This window comes from Bufo bufo, chromosome 5 (assembly GCF_905171765.1).
Source record: "Bufo bufo chromosome 5, aBufBuf1.1, whole genome shotgun sequence".
NCBI lineage: Eukaryota > Metazoa > Chordata > Amphibia > Anura > Bufonidae > Bufo > Bufo bufo.
The window spans coordinates 42,797,099-42,820,952 of NC_053393.1; the positions used below are offsets into that span (position 1 = coordinate 42,797,099).

The 23,854-nt window shown below is 46.7% G+C and overlaps 1 protein-coding gene across 1 annotated transcript; it reads right to left on the minus strand.

Moving 5' to 3' along the window:
• Positions 1 to 12,651: 12,651 nt before the first annotated feature.
• Positions 12,652 to 23,712, minus strand: NDUFB9 (NADH:ubiquinone oxidoreductase subunit B9). Its single transcript, XM_040431684.1, has 4 exons — positions 23,565 to 23,712; positions 20,608 to 20,800; positions 14,595 to 14,708; positions 12,652 to 12,850 (listed from the first exon to the last, which is right to left on the minus strand). Exons 1-4 carry the CDS (start codon positions 23,648 to 23,650, stop codon positions 12,719 to 12,721), a joined length of 525 nt encoding a protein of 174 aa, XP_040287618.1. The 5' UTR covers positions 23,651 to 23,712; the 3' UTR covers positions 12,652 to 12,718.
• Between the last annotated feature and the right edge of the window lie 142 nt (positions 23,713 to 23,854).

Below are 23,854 nucleotides of genomic sequence, written 5' to 3' on the forward strand. Positions count from 1 at the left end.
AGATCGGGGAATAGAATCCTTCCTTCTGTTCTTCCAATGGTACACAGAATCCTTCCTTCTGTTCTTCCTGGTGGAAAGTCTGAGAACCATGATTAAAGAAGTGGGGCCAGCTGTAGAAGCAAAGCTATCATCCATACCGCCCAGACCTTCCACTTCTAGTGCCCCTATTATGGAGCAAGATTCTGACCTAGATGAAGGAGAAATTTCATCCGGTTCAGACTCTGATATTTTGGAAGACGCTTATGGCCGACCTCTGTGTTCAGTTGAAGAGACCAAATCCTTGTTAAAAACTATCAGAGCCACCATTAATCTAGAAGAAGCAAAAGAGCCACTATCTCTACAGGATAAAATGTTCGCAGCTCTGGGGGACAAGAAAAAATGAGTTTTTCCTGTCCATGTTAATATCAAGTCTTTAATCCAAGCTGAGTGGAAAGAGCCTGAAAAAAGACAATCCGCCTCTAAGATATTTAAGAGGAAATATCCCTTTGCACAAGAGGACTCGGCCACCTGGAATAAGACTCCTAGAGTGAATGCCCCCGTGGCAAGGATTTCAAAAAAATCTGCCTTAACCTTTGAAGATCTGGGACTTCTTAACCCCTTAAGGACACAGCCCTATTTCACCTTAAGGACCAGGCCATTTTTTGCAAATCTGACCAGTGTCACTTTAAGTGCTCATAACTTTTAAACGCTTTGACTTACCCAGGCCGTTCTGAGATTGTTTTTTCGTCACATATTGTACTTCATGTCACTGCTAAAATTGGGTCAAAAAAGTTAATTTTTTTGCATAAAAAAATACAATTTTTACCAAAAATTTTGAAAAATTAGCAAATTTCAAACTTTCAGTTTCTCTACTTCTGTAATACATAGTAATACCCCCAAAAATTGTGATGACTTTACATTCCCCATATGTCTACTTCATGTTTGTAGCATTTTGGGAATGATATTTTATTTTTTGGGGATGTTACAAGGCTTAGAAGTTTAGAAGCAAATTTTGAAATTTTCAGAAATCTTCAAAATCCCACTTTATATGGACCAGTTCAGGTTTTGAAGTCACTTTGTGAGGCTTAGATAATAGAAACCTCCCAAAAATGACCCCATTCTAGAAACTACACCCCTCAAGGTATTCAAAACTGTTTTTTCAAACTTTATTAACCCTTTAGGTCTTCCACAAGACTTCATGGCAGATGGAGAAACAATTTTGAAATTTCTTTTTTTTTGGAAAATTTTCCAATATAATCAATTTTTTCCAGGAGTAAAACAAGGGTTAACTGCCAAACAACACTCAAAATGGGTTGCCCTGATTCTGTAGTTTGCAAAAACACCCCATATGTGGTCGTAAACTACTGTTTGGCCGAACGGTAGCACATAGAAGGAGGGGAACACCATATGGGTTTTGGAGGCAGATTTGGCAGGACTGGTTTTGTTTATACCATGTCCCATTTGAAGCCCCCTGTTGCACCCCTAGAATAGAAATTTCAAAAAAGTGACTCCATCTAAGAAAGTACACCCCTCAAGGTATTCAAAACTGGGTTTACAAACTTTGTTAACCCTTAGGTGTTCACAAGAGTTAATGGCAGATGGAGAAACAATATTGAAATTTCTATTTTTTGGAAAATTTTCCAATATAATCAATTTTTTCCAGGAGGTAAAACAAGGGTTAACTGCCAAACAACACTCAAAATGGGTTGCCCTGATTCTGTAGTTTGCAAAAACACCCCATATGTGGTCGTAAACTACTGTTTGGCCGAACGGTAGCACATAGGAGGAGGGGAACACCATATGGGTTTTGGAAGGCAGATTTGGCAGGACTGGTTTTGTTTATACCATGTCCCATTTGAAGCCCCCTGTTGCACCCCTAGAATAGAAATTTCAAAAAAGTGACTCCATCTAAGAAAGTACACCCCTCAAGGTATTCAAAACTGGGTTTACAAACTTTGTTAACCCTTTAGGTGTTCCACAAGAGTTAATGGCAGATGGAGAAACAATTTGAAATTTCTATTTTTGGAAAATTTTCCAATATAATCAATTTTTTCCAGGAGTAAAACAAGGGTTAACTGCCAAACAACACTCAAAATGGGTTGCCCTGATTCTGTAGTTTGCAAAAACACCCCATATGTGGTCGTAAACTACTGTTTGGCCGAACGGTAGCACATAGAAGGAGGGGAACACCATATGGGTTTTGGAAGGCAGATTTGGCAGGACTGGTTTTGTTTATACCATGTCCCATTTGAAGCCCCCTGTTGCACCCCTAGAATAGAAATTTCAAAAAGTGACTCCATCTAAGAAAGTACACCCCTCAAGGTATTCAAAACTGGGTTTACAAACTTTGTTAACCCTTTAGGTGTTCCACAAGAGTTAATGGCAGATGGAGAAACAATTTTGAATTTCTATTTTTGGAAAATTTTCCAATATAATCAATTTTTCCAGGAGTAAAACAAGGGTTAACTGCCAAACAACACTCAAAATGGTTGCCCTGATTCTGTAGTTTGCAAAAACACCCCATATGTGGTCGTAAACCTACTGTTTGGGCCGAACGGTAGCACATAGAAGGAGGGGAACACCATATGGGTTTTGGAAGGCAGATTGGCAGGACTGGTTTTGTTTATACCATGTCCCATTGAAGCCCCCTGTTGCACCCCTAGAATAGAAATTTCAAAAAGTGACTCCATCTAAGAAGTACACCCCTCAAGGTATTCAAAACTGGGTTTACAACTTTGTTAACCCCTTTAGGTGTTCCACAAGAGTTAATGGCAAGATGGAGAAACAATTTTGAAATTTCTATTTTTTGGAAATTTTCCAATATAATCAATTTTTTCCAGGAGTAAAAACAAGGGTTAACTGCCAAACAACACTCAAAATGGGTTGCCCTGATTCTGTAGTTTGCAGAAACACCCCATATGTGGTCGTAAACTACTATTTGGCTAAACGGCAGGACATAGAAGAAGGGGAACGCCATATGGTTTTTGGAAGGCAGATTTTGCTGGACTGGTTTATTTACACCATGTACCCTTTTCAAGCCCCCTGATGCACCCCTAGAGTAGAAACTCCATAAAAGTGACCCCATCTAGGAAACTACGGGATAAGGTGGTTGTTGTTTTGGGGACTATTTTAGGGGTAAATTTGATTTTTGGTTGCTCTATATTACTCTTTTTGAGGCAATGTAACAAAAAATTAAATTCTAAAATTGTTTCTACATTCGCTATTTAGTTTTGTGGAACACCTAAAGGGTTTAACATAGTTTGTAAAGTAACTTTTGAATACCTTGAGGGGTGTAGTTTCTTAGATGGGGTCACTTTTTTGGAGTTTCTAGTCTAGGCTACATCAGGGGGGGGCTTCTAATGGGACATGGTGTCAAAAAAAAACTGTCCATCAAAATCTGCCTTCCAGAAACCATATGGAGTTCCCTTCGTTCTATGCCCTGCCGTGCGGCTATATAGCCATTTACGACCACATTATGGGGTGTTTCTGCAAACTACAGAATCGGGGCAATAAATATTTAGTTTTGTTTGGCTGTTAACCGTTGCTTTTATTACCGGCAAATGGATTCAAATTGAAAATTTTGCCCAAAAATAGGTGTTTTGGCACCGTTTTTATTTTATATTTTTAACACGTTCATCCGAGGCGTTTTGGTCAAAAGTAATTTTTTATAGCGACGACTTTTACGCACGCGACGATGCCCAATATGTATGGCTCTCAGACTTTGGAGACACTAAGCAGGCATTCTAAAACTGCGGCCCTCCAGATGTTGTAAAACTACAATTCCCACCATGCCCTGCTGATGGCTGTAGGTTGTCTGGGCATGCTGGGAGTTATAGTTTTACAACATCTGGAGGGCCGCAGTTTGAGGATGCCTGCACTAAAACTAATATTTTTTTGGGGAAAGAAAAATTGTTTCTGTGTCTCCAAAGTCTGAGAGACATAGTTTTTTATGTTCTCTAGTGGACTGTTGGGGATTATAAAAATTTAGTACTCCATGGAAGTGTGATACTCCTGAAGGCAATCGATAATGCAGAGGCCCGGATGATCGGGGCACGTGTCACACTGAGTGGTGGTGTCCTTTCCGTATCCCCTCTTGTGACACATCTCTGCATCTTTTTTGGGTTCGTCCCATCTTTCAGTATGGGGGACCACACCTGGAAAGTGTTGGCCAGGGACGAACCGGGCGCCTCCATTCTCCCGAGGTACTCCGGCCTGCTCTTCCCGGTCCGAAAAGATCAGGTCTTTGAGGACTGCCTCATAGAACTGGAGGAATGTCCCTGTGCTGCCAGCGCTTCGGGATAGTAACAAAAGATTTGTACATGGCAACCTGTACCAAGTAGACCGCAACTTTTTTGTAACATGCCGGGTTTTGCGCATGGCATTATATGGCTTGAGGACTTGATCAGAGAGATCAACTCCTCCCATATACCGATTGTAGGCGACGATACAATCGGGCTTGAGGACCGATGCCGCGGTACCTTCGCACAGCGACGGGGGTGGGTCATATCATAACCGTGGATTGTGGACAGCATAAGGACATCCCTCGTGTCCCTATATACCTGACCAGCAACAGCTTCCACTGGTACTGGGCACGGGTCCCTCACCCCTGGGGATTGGTACCACCTGGAGGGGGGTGGGCAGGGAGGCCGCGTGATTTTTCCGCACGGCATCCCACAAGCGACCGTGATCTGGCGGCCAAGGACCTGAACAAGGGAATTGCTGGTATAAAAGTTGTGTCCACGTACAAGTGGTAACCCTTATCCAGCAGTGGGTACATAAGGTCCCCACAACGAGTTTCCCGGTAACAACCCAGAGTGGGGGGACATTCTGGGGTTGAATCCGGGAATCTCGCCCCTCGTACACAACGAAATTTTAAGTTGTACCCTGAGGTACTCCCTCACAATTTTGTATAGCTTCACGCCATACCTCGCCCGCTTTGTGGGAATGTATTGGCGGAAACTGAGTCTCCCCTTGAACGCAACGAGAGACTCATCAACCGCGACCTCCCTTCCAGGTACGTAGGCCTGCTGAAATGTGGCCCCAAAGTGATTGATGACCGGCCGTATCTTATACAGCCGGTCATAGGCAGGATCACCTCGGGGGGGACATGCTGCATTATCGGAATAATGCAGACATTTCCGGATGGCCTCAAACCGGGGAGCGTGTCATGGCCATACTGTACAGTGGGGTCTGGTAGAGGACGTCCCCACTCCAGTATTGCCTGACACTGGGTTTTTGGCTAGACCCATATGCAGCACGAGGCCCCAAAATGTCCTCATCTCGGCTGCACTGACCGGCGTCCAGCCACCGGGTCTAGCCAAAAATGAGCCCGGGTTTTGAGCGACGAACTGTTGGGCGTACAGATTCGTCTGCTCCACCATCAGATTCACCAGTGGGTTACTGAAAAAAAAACTAAAAAAGTCCATTTCAGTAAACCCCCACTGTGGGAATCTGGATTCCTGGATTGCCAGCAAAATCCGGATCTCGGGCTCAAAGTCCACTGGGGGACACCAGCTAAGTTCATCGGCAGGGGGCTCGATGGGCTTATTTGGTGGGCCAGGAGAAGAAACCAGTACGAACCCCAGGGCGGCTCGTACTAGGGTGGGCCACAGGATCCCTAGCATGTGGGGCCCCTGGCTCCGCCTGGTGGCGTCTCCGCTGCCCTTGGTGACTCATCGTCATCCGATGATGATGAGGAGGATGCGGATGACAAAGGACGTGGGGTCATCCTCATCCTCACTGGGGCTCTCGGAGTCCGGAGGCAATCTGGGCGTATGCCTCCTCCACCGAGAACATCGGCGGGCCATGGGTGTGTGTGTGTGCGTGTGTATGTGCGTGCGTGTAAACCTTTATTCTATGTGCGTGTGTGTGGGGGCACGGGTGTTCACGTACTAAAAAGTCCAGGCAAAAAAAATGGGCAAATGTTAGAAAAAAAAAAAAAAAGTTCAAACTTGCTGATCAGCGGTTCAACGCTGATCAGCGGTCGGTGGGGTGGTGGGGCGGGCGATGCGCTAACAGTGGCCGGACGCTAAGAGTGCCGGACAGTCAGCGCACGCAGAAAAAAAAAAAAGTGGTGGTGGGGGAAGGGTCTGGTGGGGGGGGGGGGGGGGGGTTGGTGGGTGGATTGGGGGGGGCTGGTGGGGGGTGGGGGGGCTGGTGGTGGTGGGGGGCGGCAAGTGGCAGGGGGGGGTCTGGGGTCTGATAGATGGATCAGAAAGAAAGAAAAGAAAGTTTAGTAAAAGTTTTTTTTTTTTCCTAACTTTTCCCTTCTTTCCCTTCCTAACGGTGCCTCTCCCTCACTGACCCTAACCTACCTGGGTGGCGATGGGTGCAGGAGGGTGATGGACTACGATTAGGGGACTCAGGAGCTGGACGCTGGACGGTGCTGCACGGTCAGGGTGCTGGACAAGAAGAGGAGGGGAGAGAGGAGCGCAGGAAGTTTGAATCTCGCGCCTCTCTCCCCTGCACCAATCAGCACCCTGGACAGCAGCGTTCAGCACCAGGGCCAGCACCGCCTCTCCAAATCTCGACTGCGATAGGTGGTGTATAATTACGCCACCGATCGCAGTCTTTTTCCGGTTCATCGGGTCACAGGACACCCGAATGGACCGGAAACGCAGAAAACCGCAGGTCTGAATTGACCTGCGGTTTTCTGCGATCGTCGATGCGGGGGGGTCAAATGACCCCCCCCTGCATTGTTACAGGATGCCGGCTGAATGATTTCAGCCGGCATCCCGTTCCGATTAACCCCCGCGGCGCCGGCATCGCTATTTAAAGCCATGACGTACCGGTACGTCATGTGTCCTTAAGGACTCGGGAAACATGCCGTACCGGTACGTCATGTGTCCTTAAGGGGTTAAGGATCCCATGGATAAAAAAAAATGTGAAAGTCTTCTAAAAAAGACATGGGAATCCTCCACTGCTATGTTGAGACCAGGTATCTCAGCAACCTACACCGCCAGAACCCTGTCTCTGTGGTTGGGACAGCTAGAGGAACTTATTGAGTCGGGCACCCCTAGAGAAGACTTCGTTGCCTCAATCCCTATGCTGAAGCAGGCTGCCAATTTTATTGCCGATGCTTCGGCGGACATGGTAAGACTATCACCCACAACAGCCGCCCTGTCCAACGCTTCACAAAGAGCAATATGGTTATGTACCTGGTCAGGGTATACGGCATCAAAAAATCAGCTCTGTTCTTTACCATGTGAAGGGGATAGAGTTTTTGGCACGGCTCTTGATGATATCCTAGAAAAGGCATTGGATAAAAAATTTTTTTTTTTACAAGAGGCGTTCCTTTTGGCCCCAGAGACGTGGTAGATTTGACCAAAAGAAGAAGGATTCAGGACCGCCATGGCAATCTACCAGAGGAAAAGGAAAGGGGTTCTTGTTTAACCCCAACAAGTCCACCCGCACATCCTCCCGAAGGGCCGTAGGGGAAGGCTCAGTTTTTGTCACTCGCCTGGGAAAATATCCAAGCCTGCCCCTGTGTACTAGAGGTGATAGAAAAAGGATACAGTCTGGAGTTCAGTCATTATCCACCAGACCGGTATATAGAGAACACAAAATTGAAAGCGGAAAAACCAGAAAGCAATGGACCTACAAATATCGCTCTGTTGGAAAAGAGGGCCATCGTTCCTGTACCATGGAAGAACAGAAGGAAGGATTCTATTCCCGATCTTTCTAGTAAGGAACCGAACGGCTCCTTCAGAGCGATAATAAATTTGAAAACCTTAAACAAGTACATAGTGTACAAAAAAGTTCAAATGGAGACGACAAGATCTGTGACTAACCTCCTTCCATTAGATTGTTACATGGTAACATTAGACCTGGCAGATGCCTATTACCATGTTCCAATCCGAAAAAAAGACCAGAAGTTTTTGAGGATGGCGGTATGGTTCCAAGGATCTCTATGCCACCACCAGTTCCAGGTTCTTCCATTTGGCCTGTTCCGCTCCGAGGCTGTTCACAAAAATCATGACAGAAGTGGCAAAATATTTTTATTTGGCAGAGATTTTATTCATCCCATACCTGGACGACTTCTTGATCGCTGCCCCATCGGAAGACCTGCTGCTTCGTCACCTTCAGATTATACTGAAAACCCTGACCGGCCTAGGATGGATAGTCAACAGGGAAAAATCATGTCTGCTTCCCTCACGAAGAAGGATATTTTTGAGAGTTCTGCTGGACTCGATACTGATGACCTCCTTTCTTCCAGAACAAAAACAGGACACCTTAATTTCCAACACCGTGCCCAAAGACGTCCTGCATTTGATCAGAAAAAGAAAAATCAGGGATCCTCATGGCAATCGGTGAAAAACAAAAATAGAGAATTCCTCTTCTCGGATAAGTCCTCCCGTCCAAGTACCACACAGTACCTCCCAGTAGGGGTTTCCTCTGAGACCACTTTGTCACAACATTTCTGACAAAGGTTTTTTATATGAGCCAGGAGAGCGTTTTCCTTGCATATGGCACATCATCTTTTGATGGACAGTTCCCTTTAGAGGCGCGCGGGGAAGCTATAGGACAGTGATGGCTAACCTTGGCACTCCAGCTGTGGTAAAACTACAACTCCAAGATGCCCCCTTGGTTGGCTGCTCTCAGAACTCTATAGAAATAAATGGAGCATGCTGGAGTCGTAGTTTCACCACAGCTGGAGTGCCAAGGTTAGCATCACTGCTATAGGACGACGATAGGAGCGTTCCAGGCCAGGAACGCTCCCCCCCCATGCCACACAGAGATGCCGGTTCACCTGGAACACGGGATAATGCCTGGGGTGACAAGCCCATGCTGAGATTACACCTTAGGGAAGGAGGGACACATTGCCGTGTCCCACGATCCTCTCCCCTGCGGCGGCCCTCCGGCAACGCCGGGATAACAAACCTGAAGGCCGCGCGAATGTCTAGCTGGTCCACAAGTTGCCGACCTTCTGAGGGACAGGAAAAACAACTGGAGAGGTAAGAGGGAGGGGGCCTTTTATTGGCTGGTCTATAAACTATTTCCTGTCCTGAAGACGGTGGGGATAACCTCCACGTAGTGCCATTGTGGAGGCGTGGGGAAAGTCTATGTTTTGATGCCGCGTCTCACTTCACAATCTTAACCAAATCTCCTACAGTAGGCCGTTTGAGAAAGCTGCGGATTTCGCTGATAATGTCACGACATCTGCGGTAGCAGTCCAGCCAGAAAGTTGGAAGCTTGTTTCGATCGGGGATGGAGGCCAGAATGTCCTCCCTTGGAGTGCCGACTAAATATGATCTTCCAATTGAGTCAGCCATAATGACAGAGCTCCTTGCTGTATAAGTAGCTGATAATTCCTGGACGTAATGAAGCCATAGAAGATTCCCAGGACTTCTTGAGAAGGGACTCTCACTTCTTGTCATAGGATCCTTAAGGACTCCCGAGCCGAGTAATGCAGATCTTTTAGAAATTTACCCACTGGCGCATCTACTCTTGGGGCTTTATCCCAAGAGCTGGAATCTTCCTCAGCAAAGGATACTTCCTCTTGAATATTTTAGGATGCTGTCTCTTTTCTTGGTCCTTCCATTCGTTCAAGATTAACCTTGTAATGTTAGAATGAACCGGGAAGACTTGTTTCTTTTTCTACCCCTAGTCCTAAGAACATCTGATCCTGGACGGTCAAAGGTTCTTTTGACTCATCCAAACTTATTGTTGCCCTGATGTTCTTAAGTAAGCTTTTCAATTACCTCAATAGAACATTACCGGGCGGCCTGAGGAGTCCTCACACCCCACTAGACTCTGAATCAGAAGAAGAGTCCTTGCTTCATCCGGCTCAGAAATCTGTTCCTCGGTCACAGAAGTCACTGTTCTGGGAGGTGGATGGTTTTGGAGAGACTACCGGTAGTCTTGCGTTCATCGCTCTCCAATCTCTTCTTTAATTACAGATTCTCAGGCTATATACAATAGATGATTCCTCGGATACCACTATATTTATAACTTTTGACAAAGCGATTTTTTTTAGTGTTTAGGATAATGTCTTCTTGGACATGTGACATCTTTTCTTCTGTGACTGTTCTCCAGATGATCTTTGACTTTCCCTCCCCTAAAATTAAAATAGGAGGGTGGAGTGTCAGAATTGGGCATTTAAGGAAAAACTTCAGATCAGAGAGCAGTCACCCAGAAAATAAGATGTAACACCCTGTGCACATATAGGGTGACTAGACAATATAAATGTCCTCAGGGAGGAGTGTTACCGGGCTTGAAGGCCTAGGGGCATCAGTGGTCTTTTTTGCTGCATCAATCTCTCCAGGGGCAGACATAGTGGTGCAAATGAAAACACCACTATTCCTTTCTGTAGCAAGCCGCTCACCTGGAGAACGCCGATCTGCTTTTGAATCTGCCGTCTGAAGACTTCCGGGTAGGAGTGATGACGTCACTTCCTGCGCTGAGTTTTAACAGTGGAACGCAGCGTGCCGCAGCCGGAAGCAGGATCGGAGCGCTTCCAGGCCAGGAACACCCCCAGCCACCGAAATGCCCGAATATAGCCTTCTCATCTAGCGGGGAGCCCGGGTCAGCCAGCATACGCCAGACAAACGCCATAGGGGAGGAGGAGCAGTACACCGAAGCTCTGGGAACCTTCCCCCTGCAGGAGCCCTCCCGAAAAAATTCCAGGATAACTTACCAAAGGCCCTACGCGCCGTCGATCTCCACCTGCCACTTGAGGGACAAGAAAACAACTGGTGAAGGTAAAGGGGAGGGGGCTTTTATGCGTTGATCTTTGTTGTTTTCCTGTCACCGAAGAGGCGGGTACCCTTCAGGAAGTGCCGTTGTGGAGGTGTGGGGAAAAGCAGGTTTAAAAGCTGCCGCAGAGACTTGCCAGTTCTTTTTTAAATAAACCTCTGCTCTCTTGTCCATCGGGTCCTTAAGTAAACCCATATCTTCAAAGGGGAGTGCGGCTTTTCTGGACATTTTCGCCAACGGAGCCTCAAGCTTTGGGGTCCTATCCCGAGGAGCGGAGATCTCTTCATCAAACGGATACTTCCGCTTCACAGAAGAAGGAACAAAAAACTTCCTATCAGGTTTTTTCCACTCTCTGACAATTACTGCTTGAATGTTTTTATGCACGTCAAACACCTCTTTTCTTGGTTCCTAAACCTTCAAACAGAGTCCTGGACTGATTGCTGTGGCTTCTGATCATCCAACCCCATGGTAGCTATAACTGCCTTGACTAGGGAGTTAGTGTTCTCAACATAAAACAGTGGTTTCCCTGCAGCCTGCATTTGATGACACCCATTCTCCTTCCTCTTCCAGACCAGAAAGTATATCACTGTCACTGGAGGGGGAATCCTTAGCTGCAGCAATACTGGGGCGGCTTTTAATCAAACCGCTAACCGACTCTCTGACCTCTTCACGGATCATCTGCTTAATGCTGCCCATTAAAGACAGAGCTTCCTCCTGGATTAACTTGCTGATACACACTTGACATAGGGGTTTTCCCCAGGCAGAAGGTAGCTTCTTTTTACACACAGCACATCCCCTTTCTTTTGCTCTGGAGGTCTTCCTTGAAAACTCCTTAGACACCTAAGCACAAAACATGACCCCATCAGCACTATTATAATTAAAAAAAAACACGTACCGATGTCTCATTGGAGGTTTCAGTGCGCTGAGCCTGCTACACATCTCACAGCAAACCATGCCATAATGGAGAAAAACTGCCAACCTACTCCACTTGGCATGGCAGTGGGCTGGCTGGGCTTTCCTCCTCAGCGCACCCAAGCCGGCTCCCTCCCCTTCCGTTCCACAGCTTCAGCTTCCTCCCACCGCCGCAAACAGGAAGTAAGGGAATCCAGCATGGCCGCAGGAGCCCAGAAAGGCCAAAACCTCGCCAGGACCCGGGAAGGAGAACGAAAGGGGTAAAGAGAAGGGAGCAGACTTCTGCAGCGGCTCCTAAAGGAGTCTTATGCCACACGGGGTTACCCTCCTCACACTATAACAATAGCCGGGGTTCCCCGCAGCTCCATCTTAGTCTTATTCCAGCAGATCAGATTCCCTCCTGCCCCTTAGGGACAGGAAACAGAACTGGAGGTAGAGGGCATGATCCCTCTTTTAAAAGGCAGTTCTGGGTCCTGAGGAGGTCTCTCCAGGGGTGCTGTCATAGGCGATTACACATCTTTGTCACTCAGTCTACAGTGCCTGGTCCCTGAACCATAGAAAATGAGGTGGAATACCTTAGAGATAAGGGGGATGGGCATCCTTAAAAGGGTTCTTCAGTTCTTTTAAACTGATAATCTATCCTCTGGATAGATCATGATCATCTGATTGGCGGGGGTCCGACACCCGGGACCTCCGCATATCAGCTGTTTGAGGCCCAGTGATGTCACGATTAGTATCAATGGCTAAGCCCCGATCATGTGAATGTAGCTTAGCCCCTCCCATGCCAGTGATACTAGTGAGCCAGGTAAAGAGGAAGGGGCTTTAATTCTCTGCTCTTTAGTTTCCTGTCTCTAGAGAGGACAGAAGGTGCCCGGAAAAACCAATATCCCATTACTTCTAACTACTCCATCATTGGTTACCGCCATGCATTACATTGATATCAATGGGATATTAAAGTGGTCCTCTGCTTTTGCCATTTGTGTAACTGCAGCTATTCAAGTGAAGAGGGAGCCGTCCCATTGAAGTTTTCTACATTTATCAGAAATCAGACAAAACCCATGGTCCGAGTTGTCTACAGACATTTAATATACACTGTTCACATCACATACACAGTGACTAGAGCTAATTGTTCTTAGGTGGGTCTTTCACGTGGTCTTGTCACATAATCCCACCACAGTGGGGGCTGGTCACCCTCTCTGCGTGCTGGGGGTAATGGTTCACTCTTTTGACCTTCGGCTGATGTCTCCTCCATAAGTTGTTGAACCTGAGAAGAACAGTATATCGGTTACACAGGACCAAGCACGGTGCAAACACATACCTCCTAAGATGCAGCTTGGCTCTAGGCAAATTGTTCTAACGCCTGGATTTCCTCATACATTATCCTTTCCTTGAGGTTCTTGAAGAAAACCCCTTGTTACCCCTTCCTGACGACGCAATTTCCCGTTTTATTCTTTTTAATTTTTCACTCCTTGCCTTTCCAGAGCCATAACTTTATTTTTCTATTCACAAAGCCATATGAGGGCTTTTTTTTGTACTTACTAATGGCACCATTTAATGTTGCATACAGTGTAGTGGGAAGCTGGAAAAAAAAATTCAAATGGGGTGGAATTGGGAGAAAAACATACAAAAATGCACAATTATTTTATGGGTTTTGTTTTTACAGCATTTTCTATGCAGTAAAACTGACTGTTCCCTTCAATTTTCTGAATCAGTGCAATTACAGCGATAACAAAATTATAGTTTTTCTTTTGTTTTAATACAAAAAAAAATATATAATTATTACATTGCTTTGCTTCACCATATTGTGACCTTATAACTTTTTTTTATCTTTAGGTCTATGGTCATGTTGATTTTTTTTTCTGTGGTTCAATGTACAGAAGAATAAAGGCTTTTATATTTTAATAGTTTGGGAAGCGGCAGGGTTAATGATTATAATGGTTATTTTTACAAAAATGTAATACAGTGAAAGGGGATGAACTGAATTTTTAGATCGTTTTAATTTTTTTGAACTTTTTTTTACATTTATTTTTAGCCCCCCCTCCCCCATGGGACTAACATGTAATTGTCTGATCGCTTCTCCCACAGACTGCAGTGATTTACCACTGCAGTCTATGGAAGAATCACTCCTTTTCTATCAAGCACTGACTGTGGAAGGGCTTCACAAGAACTTTACTAGCGCAGGCCTTGGAGCCTTCAGAAGGTCCGAGGCTGGCCTAGCAACCGAATGGCTACCGCGATCTTGATGCAGGGGAGCTGTTTGGCCTTCTTCTGAGAATAGATGCAGTGGTCACAACTGACTATGACCTCTAAGGCTACTTTCACACTTGCGGCAGAGGATTCCGGCAGGCACTGCCGTCACGACACTGCCTGCCCGATCCGGCAATCCGGACCAAAACGGATAACGATGTCAGTGAATATCGTTATCGCCAATTATAGACTCTGCCTCCGGATATCTGCTGTGTAAAACAGCAGGCCCCTGCCAACTACAGAGCCCGCTCATCTCCTGAGCGAACGCCCTCTTTAGTCCCAAATTCTACCATACATGTAAGCCGCATGTTGGAAAAGGGTTAAGATTCAATAATTATACATAATATCAGAGGCTGCACAATGTATCTGATCACTGCAGTATACAGCGGCGTATATACAGGTGAAACTCGAAAAATTTTAATATCGTGCAAAAGTCCATTTATTTCAGTAATGCAACTTAAAAGGAATTGCATTAATGCAGCTTAAAATTAGAATTTTGTGGAAAGGTTCAGTATTCTAGGCTCAAAGTGTCAGACTCTAGTCAGCTAATTAATTCATACCCCCTGAGCAAAGGGTACCTCAAAATTGTGACTGGGGTTTCATAAGCTGTAAGCCATAATCATCCAAATTATAACAAATAAAGGCTTGAAATATCTCATGTTAGTTTCACCTTTTAAGTTGCATTACTGAAATAAATGAACTTTGTGCGATATTCTAATTTTTCGAGTTACACCTGTATATGGACCTCACAGTGCACTGACCTCACGGTCCCAGCTCGCTTCACGAAGCTTCTTCCATTCTTCTCTCTTAGCAAAGTAGTCAGGGTACATGGCCTTCTCGGAGGGATGCCAGTGATCCAGACACCACTCTGGTACCTGAGCACGACATTCAGAAAAAACGATTAATCAACGGGTTGTTACATATTAGTCCTAATCTCTATGGGAGAGTTTTCGAGGCATGCCCTGTGACCTGTGCAGAGGTCAGGAAGGAGGAGATAACACAGGATCCACCATTCACCATAGGCGATACCACAGCTTATCTATATATAGAAGGGACATCTGTCATTCTAATTCTGAATGTGATCTGTACAAAGCAAGAAGGGACTTAGTATTAGGCTTAGTGGGGAGGGCGAAAACTGCAGGATTTTAGGTTTTGTGGCCAACTATAGGCAATGTGGGGACTGAGGGTGGACACGAGGCTCCAAGACACTGTTTGTAGACATTATGGAGTCACGTTGATATAACTATATCTATATATCAAAAATATTAAAAGATACAGGTAGAGGAATATACAGAAGTCCTCTTACACATGAACGATACAGATTTGGTCCGGATGCGTTTAGAAAAACTTGCGCGATTTCGCAAGCAAGGTCAGTCAGTTTTGTCTGCAATTGTGTTGCGTTTTTCATTCGGGTGATAAAAAAAAAAAAACTGAAGGTTTACAAACATCTCTTAGCAACCATCAGTGAAAAACGCATTGCATCCGCACTTGCTTGCGGACGCGATTATCAAGCAGCCCCATTCACTTCTATGGGGCCAGCTTTGCGTGAAAAATCGCAGAATATAGAACATGCTGCGATTTTCACGCAACGCACAAGTGATGCGTGAAAATCAACGCTCATGTGCACAACCCCATTGAAATGAATGGGGCCAAATTCAGTGCGAGTGCAATGCGTTCGCATCACGCATTGCACCCGCACAGAAAACTTGCTCGTCTGAAAGGGGCCTAACTGCACAGCAAAGATCAGTAACTTTTTTATCCTGAACTGATCCAGAGCTACATCCAGAAATGGTGTCTTCACCATTTAAGAATATCTCTGCGGAATCTTAATAGAAAGTTGAACAACTTTGTAAAGGTCATCATGTACTTAATCCTAAGCTATGTATTAGGCTAGTTTCACACTAGCGGCAAGGAACTCCGCCAGGCTGTCCCAGTGGATGAACAGCCTGTCGGATCAGTGATGCCGCTAGTGCACGCGTGCCCCCGGACTACCGCTCTGGCCCCTTGACTATAATGGGGGCGGTCCGGAGTTCGGGCGGCAGCACGGTAAACACGCCGAGAGGCGGCCGGAATAAAAAAAGTACGACGCCGTACTTTTATTCCAGAGCTGCACTCACTATTCTGCTGGTGCAGTCACTGTGTACATACAGTACAGACCAAAAGTTTGGACACACCTTCTCATTCAAAGAGTTTTCTTTATTTTCATGACTATGAAGGCATCAAAACTATGAATTAACACATGTGGAATTATATACATAACAAACAAGTGTGAAACAACTGAAAATATGTCATATTCTAGGTTCTTCAAAGTAGCCACCTTTTGCTTTGATTACTGCTTTGCACACTCTTGGCATTCTCTTGATGAGCTTCAAGAGGTAGTCCCCTGAAATGGTCTTCCAACAGTCTTGAAGGAGTTCCCAGAGATGCTTAGCACTTGTTGGCCCTTTTGCCTTCACTCTGCGGTCCAGCTCACCTCAAACCATCTCGATTGGGTTCAGGTCCGGTGACTGTGGAGGCCAGGTCATCTGGCGCAGCACCCCATCACTCTCCTTCATGGTCAAATAGCCCTTACTTTCAAAGTTTTCCCAATTTTTCGGCTGACTGACTGACCTTCATTTCTTAAAGTAATGATGGCCACTCGTTTTTCTTTACTTAGCTGCTTTTTTCTTGCCATAATACAAATTCTAACAGTCTATTCAGTAGGACAATCAGCTGTGTATCCACCTGACTTCTCCTCAACGCCACTGATGGTCCCAACCCCATTTATAAGGCAAGAAATCCCACTTATTAAACCTGACAGGGCACACCTGTGAAGTGAAAACCATTTCAGGGGACTACCTCTTGAAGCTCATCAAGAGAATGCCAAGAGTGTGCAAAGCAGTAATCAAAGCAAAAGGTGGCTACTTTGAAGAACCTAGAATATGACTTTCAGTTGTTTCACACTTGTTTGTAGGGATGTCCCGATACCGATACCAGTATCGGTACCGATACCGGACATTTGCACGAGTACATGTACTCGTGCAAATGTCCCCGATACCACTGCCGATACCTGTGCGCCGCTTCTAAATGTGTCTGTCCGCGGCCCCTGCATCTCGCACAGCTGATACGGCTTCAGAGGCAGCAGCAGGCAGTGTAATAGGAGCCTACAGTGAAAGCTAGCCACGCCCCTCCCTCCAACCAATCAGAGCTAGCCAGCACTGACTCACAGCACAGGGGGAGTCGCAGGGACTCAGAGAATCGTCTGAGAGTTTATAGTTAAAAGAATCCAATGAGTCACAGACAGTGTCACCGAGTCCCTGCCAGGCTTCCTGCTCTGCGGCTCCCTGTAAGTCCGTCCGGGGGGAAGGGGGGGCATTATTAGCATAGCATGTAGTGGAGCTGTGTGTGTACAGGGTGCGTGTAGCAGAGCAGGAAGCCCAGCAGGGACTCGGTGACACAGTCTCTGACTCATTCGATTCTTTTAACTAATAAACTCTCAGACGATTCTCTGAGTCCCTGCAATAACTATACATTGTAATTACATCACAGTCTGCTCCACTGCATTCACTGCAGCAGAGCTGTGTTTGCCAGGAGCGAGTCCCTCTAAAGGTGTTGTGTCTGTCTTCTATGGCCCTGGTCCTTCCTTTCCTGCCTGCAAGCTGCACATTGATCTCTAAAAGCAGTCATTAGGGCAAGAAGAAATATACATTACTGTATGATGGCCACAACACTATTATACTGAGGAGGGAGGGGCTTCAAAAATTGTTGTCCTGCCCCCATACAGTATAACGTCTCCTTGTGGCCCCCCCCATACAGTATAACGTCTCCTAGTGGCTGCCCCCATACAGTATAACGTCTCCTTGTGGCTGCCCCCATACAGTATAACGTCTCCTTGTGGCTGCCCCCATACAGTATAACGTCTCCTTGTGGCTGCCCCCATACAGTATAACGTCTCCTTGTGGCTGCCCCCATACAGGTGAAACGTCTCCTTGTGGGCTGCCCCCATACAGTGTAACGTCTCCTTTGTGGCTGCCTCCCCATACAGTGTAACGTCTCCTTGTGGCTGCCCCCATACAGTGTAACGTCTCCTGTGGCTGCCCCCATACAGTGAAACGTCTCCTTGTGGCTGCCCCCATACAGTGTAACGTCTCCTTGTGGCTGCCCCCATACAGTATAACGTCTCCTTGTGGCTGCCCCCATACAGTGTAACGTCTCCTTGTGGCTGCCCCCATACAGTGTAACGTCTCCTTGTGGCTGCCCCCATACAGTGTATCGTCTCCTTGTGGCTGCCCCCATACAGTGTAACGTCTCCTTGTGGCTGCCCCCATACAGTGTAACGTCTCCTTGTGGCTGCCCCCATACAGTGTAACGTCTCCTTGTGGCTGCCCCCATACAGTATAACGTCTCCCTGTGGCTGCCCCCTTACAGTGTAACGTCTCCTTGTGGCTGCCCCCATACAGTATAACGTCTCCTTGTGGCTGCCCCCATACAGTATAACATCTCCTAGTGGCTGCCCCCATACAGTATAACGTCTCCTTGTGGCAGCCCCCATACAGTATAACGTCTCCTTGTGGCTGCCCCCATACAGTATAACGTCTCCTAGTGGCAGCCCCCATACAGTATAACGTCTCCTTGTGGCAGCCCCCATACAGTATAACGTCTCCTTGTGGCAGCCCCCATACAGTATACGTCTCCTTGTGGCTGCCCCCATACAGTATAATGTCTCCTTGTGGCTGCCCCCATACAGTATAACGTCTCCTTGTGGCTGCCCCCCATACAGTATAACGTCTCCTTGTGGATGCCCCCCATACAGTATAACGTCTCCTTGTGGCAGCCCCCATACAGTATAACGTCTCCTTGTGGCAGCCCCCATACAGTATAACGTCTCCTTGTGGCTGCCCCATACAGTATAACGTCTCCTTGTGGCTGCCCCCATACAGTATAACGTCTCCTTGTGGCTGCCCCCATACAGTGTAACGTCTCCTTGTGGCTGCCCCCATACAGTGTAATGTCTCCTTGTGGCTGCCCCCCATACAGTATAACGTCTCCTTGTGGCTGCTCCCATACAGTATAACGTCTCCTTGTGGCCCCCCCCATACAGTATAACGTCCCCTTGTGGCCCCCCCCATACAGTATAACGTCTCCTTGTGGCTGCCCCCATACAGTATAACGTCTTCTTGTGGCTGCCCCATACAGTGTAACGTCTCCTTGTGGCCGCCCCCATACAGTGTAACGTCTTCTTGTGGCTGCCCCATACAGTGTAACGTCTCCTTGTGGCCGCCCTCATACAGTATAACGTCTCCTTGTGGCTGCCCCCATACAGTATAACGTCTCCTTGTGGCTGCCCCCATACAGTATAACGTCTTCTTGTGGCTGCCCCCATACAGTATAACGTCTCCTTGTGGCTGCCCCCATACAGTATAACGTCTCCTTGTGGCTGCCCCCATACAGTATAACGTCTCCTTGTGGCTGCCCCCCATACAGTATAACGTCTCCTTGTGGCTGCTCCCATACAGTATAACGTCTCCTTGTGGCCCCCCCCATACAGTATAACGTCCCCTTGTGGCCCCCCCCATACAGTATAACGTCTCCTTGTGGCTGCCCCCATACAGTATAACGTCTCCTTGAATGTTATAGTTCTGTTTTGGGCCTTTTGGTTGGTCAGTGGTCAGAAAATACATGTGTGTGTATTTTATTGTTAAAATTAGTATCGGTAATTGGTATCGGTGAGTACTTAAATAAAAGTATCGGTACTCGTACTCAGTCTTAAAAAAAATGGTAACGGGACATCCCTACTTGTTTGTTATGTATATAATTCCACGTGTTAATTCATAGTTTTGATGCCTTCAGTGTGAATCTACAATTTTCATAGTCATGAAAATAAAGAAAACTCTTTGAATGAGAAGGTGTGTCCAAACTTTACATTATCCTGTACTGATCCTGAGTTACATCCTGTATTAGTGTTTCCCCAACCAGCGTGCCTCCAGCTGTTGCAAAACTACAACTCCCAGCATGCCCGCACAGCCAAAGGCTGTCCGGGCATGCTGGGAGTTGTAGTTTTGCAACAGCTGGAGGCACGCTGGTTGGGAAACACTGCTGTATTATACTCCACAGCTGCACTCACTATTCTGCTGGTGCAGTCACTGTGTACATACAGTACTTATCCTGTACTGATCCTGAGAGTTACATCCTGTATTATACTCCAGAGCTGAACTCACTGTTCTGCACATACATTAAAGGTTATGGGTACCTTTGGGGAAATTTTTTATCATTACATTTAAGGTGCTTGAATACTTAAAAGGATTTTCTGACAGTCAGAAACCTGATTGATCATATGACTGAGAATCGTGGTCTTCTCACCAAGCACAGCGCCGTACATTGTATAGTGGCTGTGCTTGGTATTGCAGCTCAGGCCCTTTCACTTCTATGCGGCTGAGCCAGGTCAGGTGATTAATGAATGTGACCTCCCATCATGGCGTAGAGAACCCCGAGAGAAGGCCACGGAGCTACTGTTAGAGTCAGTGCCTTCTCACACAGCTAATCGACGGGGGGGTCCTCGTGTCAGACCCCCACTGATCCAGAGGATAGGTCATCAGAATAGAAGTCTCGGAAAACCCCTTTAAGGTTCCCGACAGCAAATCCTGCAGTTTTCCGTGATTAGACTACAGTGTATAAAGAGACATACATCTGTCAGGATGTGAGGCCAGAACACAGTCCAATCCTTGTGTGACGAACCCTATAAATTTCAGTGTACCAGAAACTAGTAGTAAGGCGGAGGCTTCTGTCCATACTGACCTTATAGCAATCGTATCTCTCGTATGACGTTCCCCCCGGGGAGTCTGGGAAGATGTACGGCTGGGGGTGTTGGCGCCGGAAGAACTCTTCTTCACCTGCTTTCAGCTGTAAAGTGGCTTTTACCAAATCCTTCTCATTTTTATGCTCATCGAAGCGCGCTCGCAGCAGGCAGGCCTCATAGCGGAACTGGTCTCTGTAGAGGGAGAGTCACACGCAGGATTAACATCACCAGTGTCTGCAGGTGTCCCACATATCGGCTGCCGAGTGATTACAGCTCTAGGAATGGTGCTGCTGCCTGGAGAAGCAGGCTGTGGCCCCTTCACTCTGCCGATCAGTGGGGTCCCAGGGGTTGTGCACCACCATACAGCGCTCGCTGCATTCAGCTGAGGAATAATAGAACTGATCCTGCGGGAAGTAAAATCTAATTTATTGAAGATTGAAAAATTTTCTTCTGTACGACTCCTGGACTGACGCGTCTCCACCGCATGGCAATGTTACTGATGGTCGACCATGAGTAAGATAGTCATGGGGTGGAAACGCGTCAGCTCAGGAGTCGTACAGGAGAAAATCCACCTCCTGAATACTTTCAGGAGCAGAACCTGGCAGAATAAAACTTCATAGTCGCACTACTCCTGATAATAAAAGCTCCACAAAAGCTTTGTTTGCACTGCGCTCCCCAGCCCCTACATACTGCTTTAGGGCTCATTCACACGACCGCATGAATGCGTCCGCATCCAGGTGCAGGACCAATTCAAAAGATGCGGACAGCACACGGTGTACTGTCCACATCCGTTGTTCAGGTCCGCGGCCCCGCAAAAAAATATAGAGTGTCTGCAATTGCAGACAAGAAAAGGCGTTTTCTATATAGTGCCAGCAAAATGCGCAATGCACGCGGCCTGCGGAACTCCCACAGAAATGAACAAAATGGCTGCCACATGCCTGACTGGCCGCTCCATTCATGGGGTACAAGGTTCCTGTTCTCATGATCAGTGGGGGCAACGTCGATCATCTAACAGTTAGGCCTCATGCACACGACCGTATGTATTTTGCGGTCTGCAAAAAATACGGATGACGTCCGTGTGCATTCTGTAACGGAACAGCTGGCCCCTAATAGAACAGTCCTATCGTTGTCCGTAATGCGGGGGGGACGGAAACGGAATGCACACACATTGAAATGAATGGTTCCGCAGACGGTCCGCAAAAAAAAAAAAAGGGAGGACATGGAAGGAAAATACGTTTGTGTGTATGAGCCCTTACTCCCTATACCGATGTAACTATATCGCCTGTTTTTTGTGGGCGACTTGTATTTTTTGCTTTATTGTATTTTCCAATTTATTTTTACTAGTAAAAAAAAAAACAAAAAAAAAAACCAAAAAAACTTTTCTGCATATTTTTTTTTTATGCCGTGGTAAAAAACAACAAGCTAACTTTATGCTGCAGTTGGATGCGATTCCGGCGATACCAGATTTGTATACTTTGACAACTACTATTTTCACACAAAAACAAAAGAGCGAAAATAATAATAATTAGATATTTGGGGCGCCGTATTCTGAGCGCTATAACTTATTCTTCCATCCATCACTTTTTACTTTATTTTTTAGAAAGCGGCATCAACAGAATCCTGGGACAGTTTTCACGCTGTTCAGCCTGCGGCATAAACACGATAACTTTATTCTGAGGGTCGCTACAATTGTGGCGGTAGAACATTTATATCTGGTCATTTTATAGGATTTATTATTGTTTTTAGTTTTTGTGCGCTGACATTCAGAGACCGGCAACTTTTTGTTCCTTTTCTCGCTGACCCAGTTGTGAAAGGGCTCGTTTTCTGCAGGACGCGCTGTCATTTTCATCAGCATCGTTCTGGGTCACATGACTTTCTGATCGCTACTTATTCAGTTTTATAAAAAGCAAACTAAGATGGCGGCCATTGTTAAATCCCACCCCCGCTGCCACAGCAGCCCATCAAACCCCCCCCCCCCCCAGGTTCAAGCTACAGGAAGTGCCCCCTTCGTCTGTATGCCAGGGTTGGTAAGCACGTAAGGGGTTAACACCCAGGATCGGCGTCACCTCCGACCCCTGTTCTGTAGACCGACCCGGTCGCCTCTCAGACCTGTTTGGCTCTCCCTGTGGGAATCGCGATCGCCCCAAAGCTCGTTCGCAGCACAACGAAGTTTTGAAACTTTCCAAATTACTTTGCGCAGCCAAACTTGATGGTTTTCAAGATCTCCGCTTGCTGCAAGGGAATGAAACCATTCAGCGGTTACTTCTGAAAAATGAAAATCCTGGCATATCTCCATCATCACTCCTGAAACACGGATGTTTCCATTCAATGGCTGAAATCAGGGATACTGAAAACCGCGCTAAATTGCACAAAATAACGCATAGTGAACAGCAAAGAAAAAAAAAAAATGTAAAAAAGGGCTAGTTTTTATAGGAACGGAAAAATAAAGTTGCTGCTGGCGCTCCTCTGGACTGACGTGATGTCACATGACCACGGCGACCCATCATGTGACAATACGTCACGGCCAATGGCGGCACACTGAGATTTAAGTGCTTTATGTGGGGAATTCCTTTAAGAAAATTTAAAAGCGTAATATTAATAGAGCACTGGCCTCGTAGTCGAAATGAGCGATTTTTATAAGATACGGCGGTGGCAAAAACTGCCCAAATAGTGCAAAATCTGTCACACCTGACTTAATAAACTTTGTATGGTCACAAAAATGTCGCAAAAGTCACCGGAAAACTCCTTTCATCCAGAAAATATAGTGGAATCTATAGATATAACGGGCACATAGTGTGGAGAGAGGCTGACAGGACATAAAGTAAGTAAGTGTCCCCTCCTCCCCCGGCTGTCATTGAGTGTCCTCTCCACAGGACAGGAGCCGGCTCGGGCCAAACACGGAGCCCTCACGGACGGCGCCTGCAGGATTCCCTACCCGGACACGTCCTCCTATTACCTGAAGACAGACCACGACTCCAGGTGTCGCATGGACCTCTTATACAGCCGCAGCACCTTCTGCTGGTGGCTTAGCAGCCCCGCCATCTTGCCACCGCCTCCTCCAGCCTAGCCCAGGCGACACTACTGAGAAGCGCAGACGGGGCGTTCCGCCGTTCTCTTCAGCCATTGGTCGTCTGAACACCACGTGGTCAGCCGACGCACCTCACGTAGCGCTGTAGAATAGCCGCTTCGCTAGAGACAGTGTTTCGGCCATTTTTAAGGAGACCAAATACTATAGGTATTCAGCTA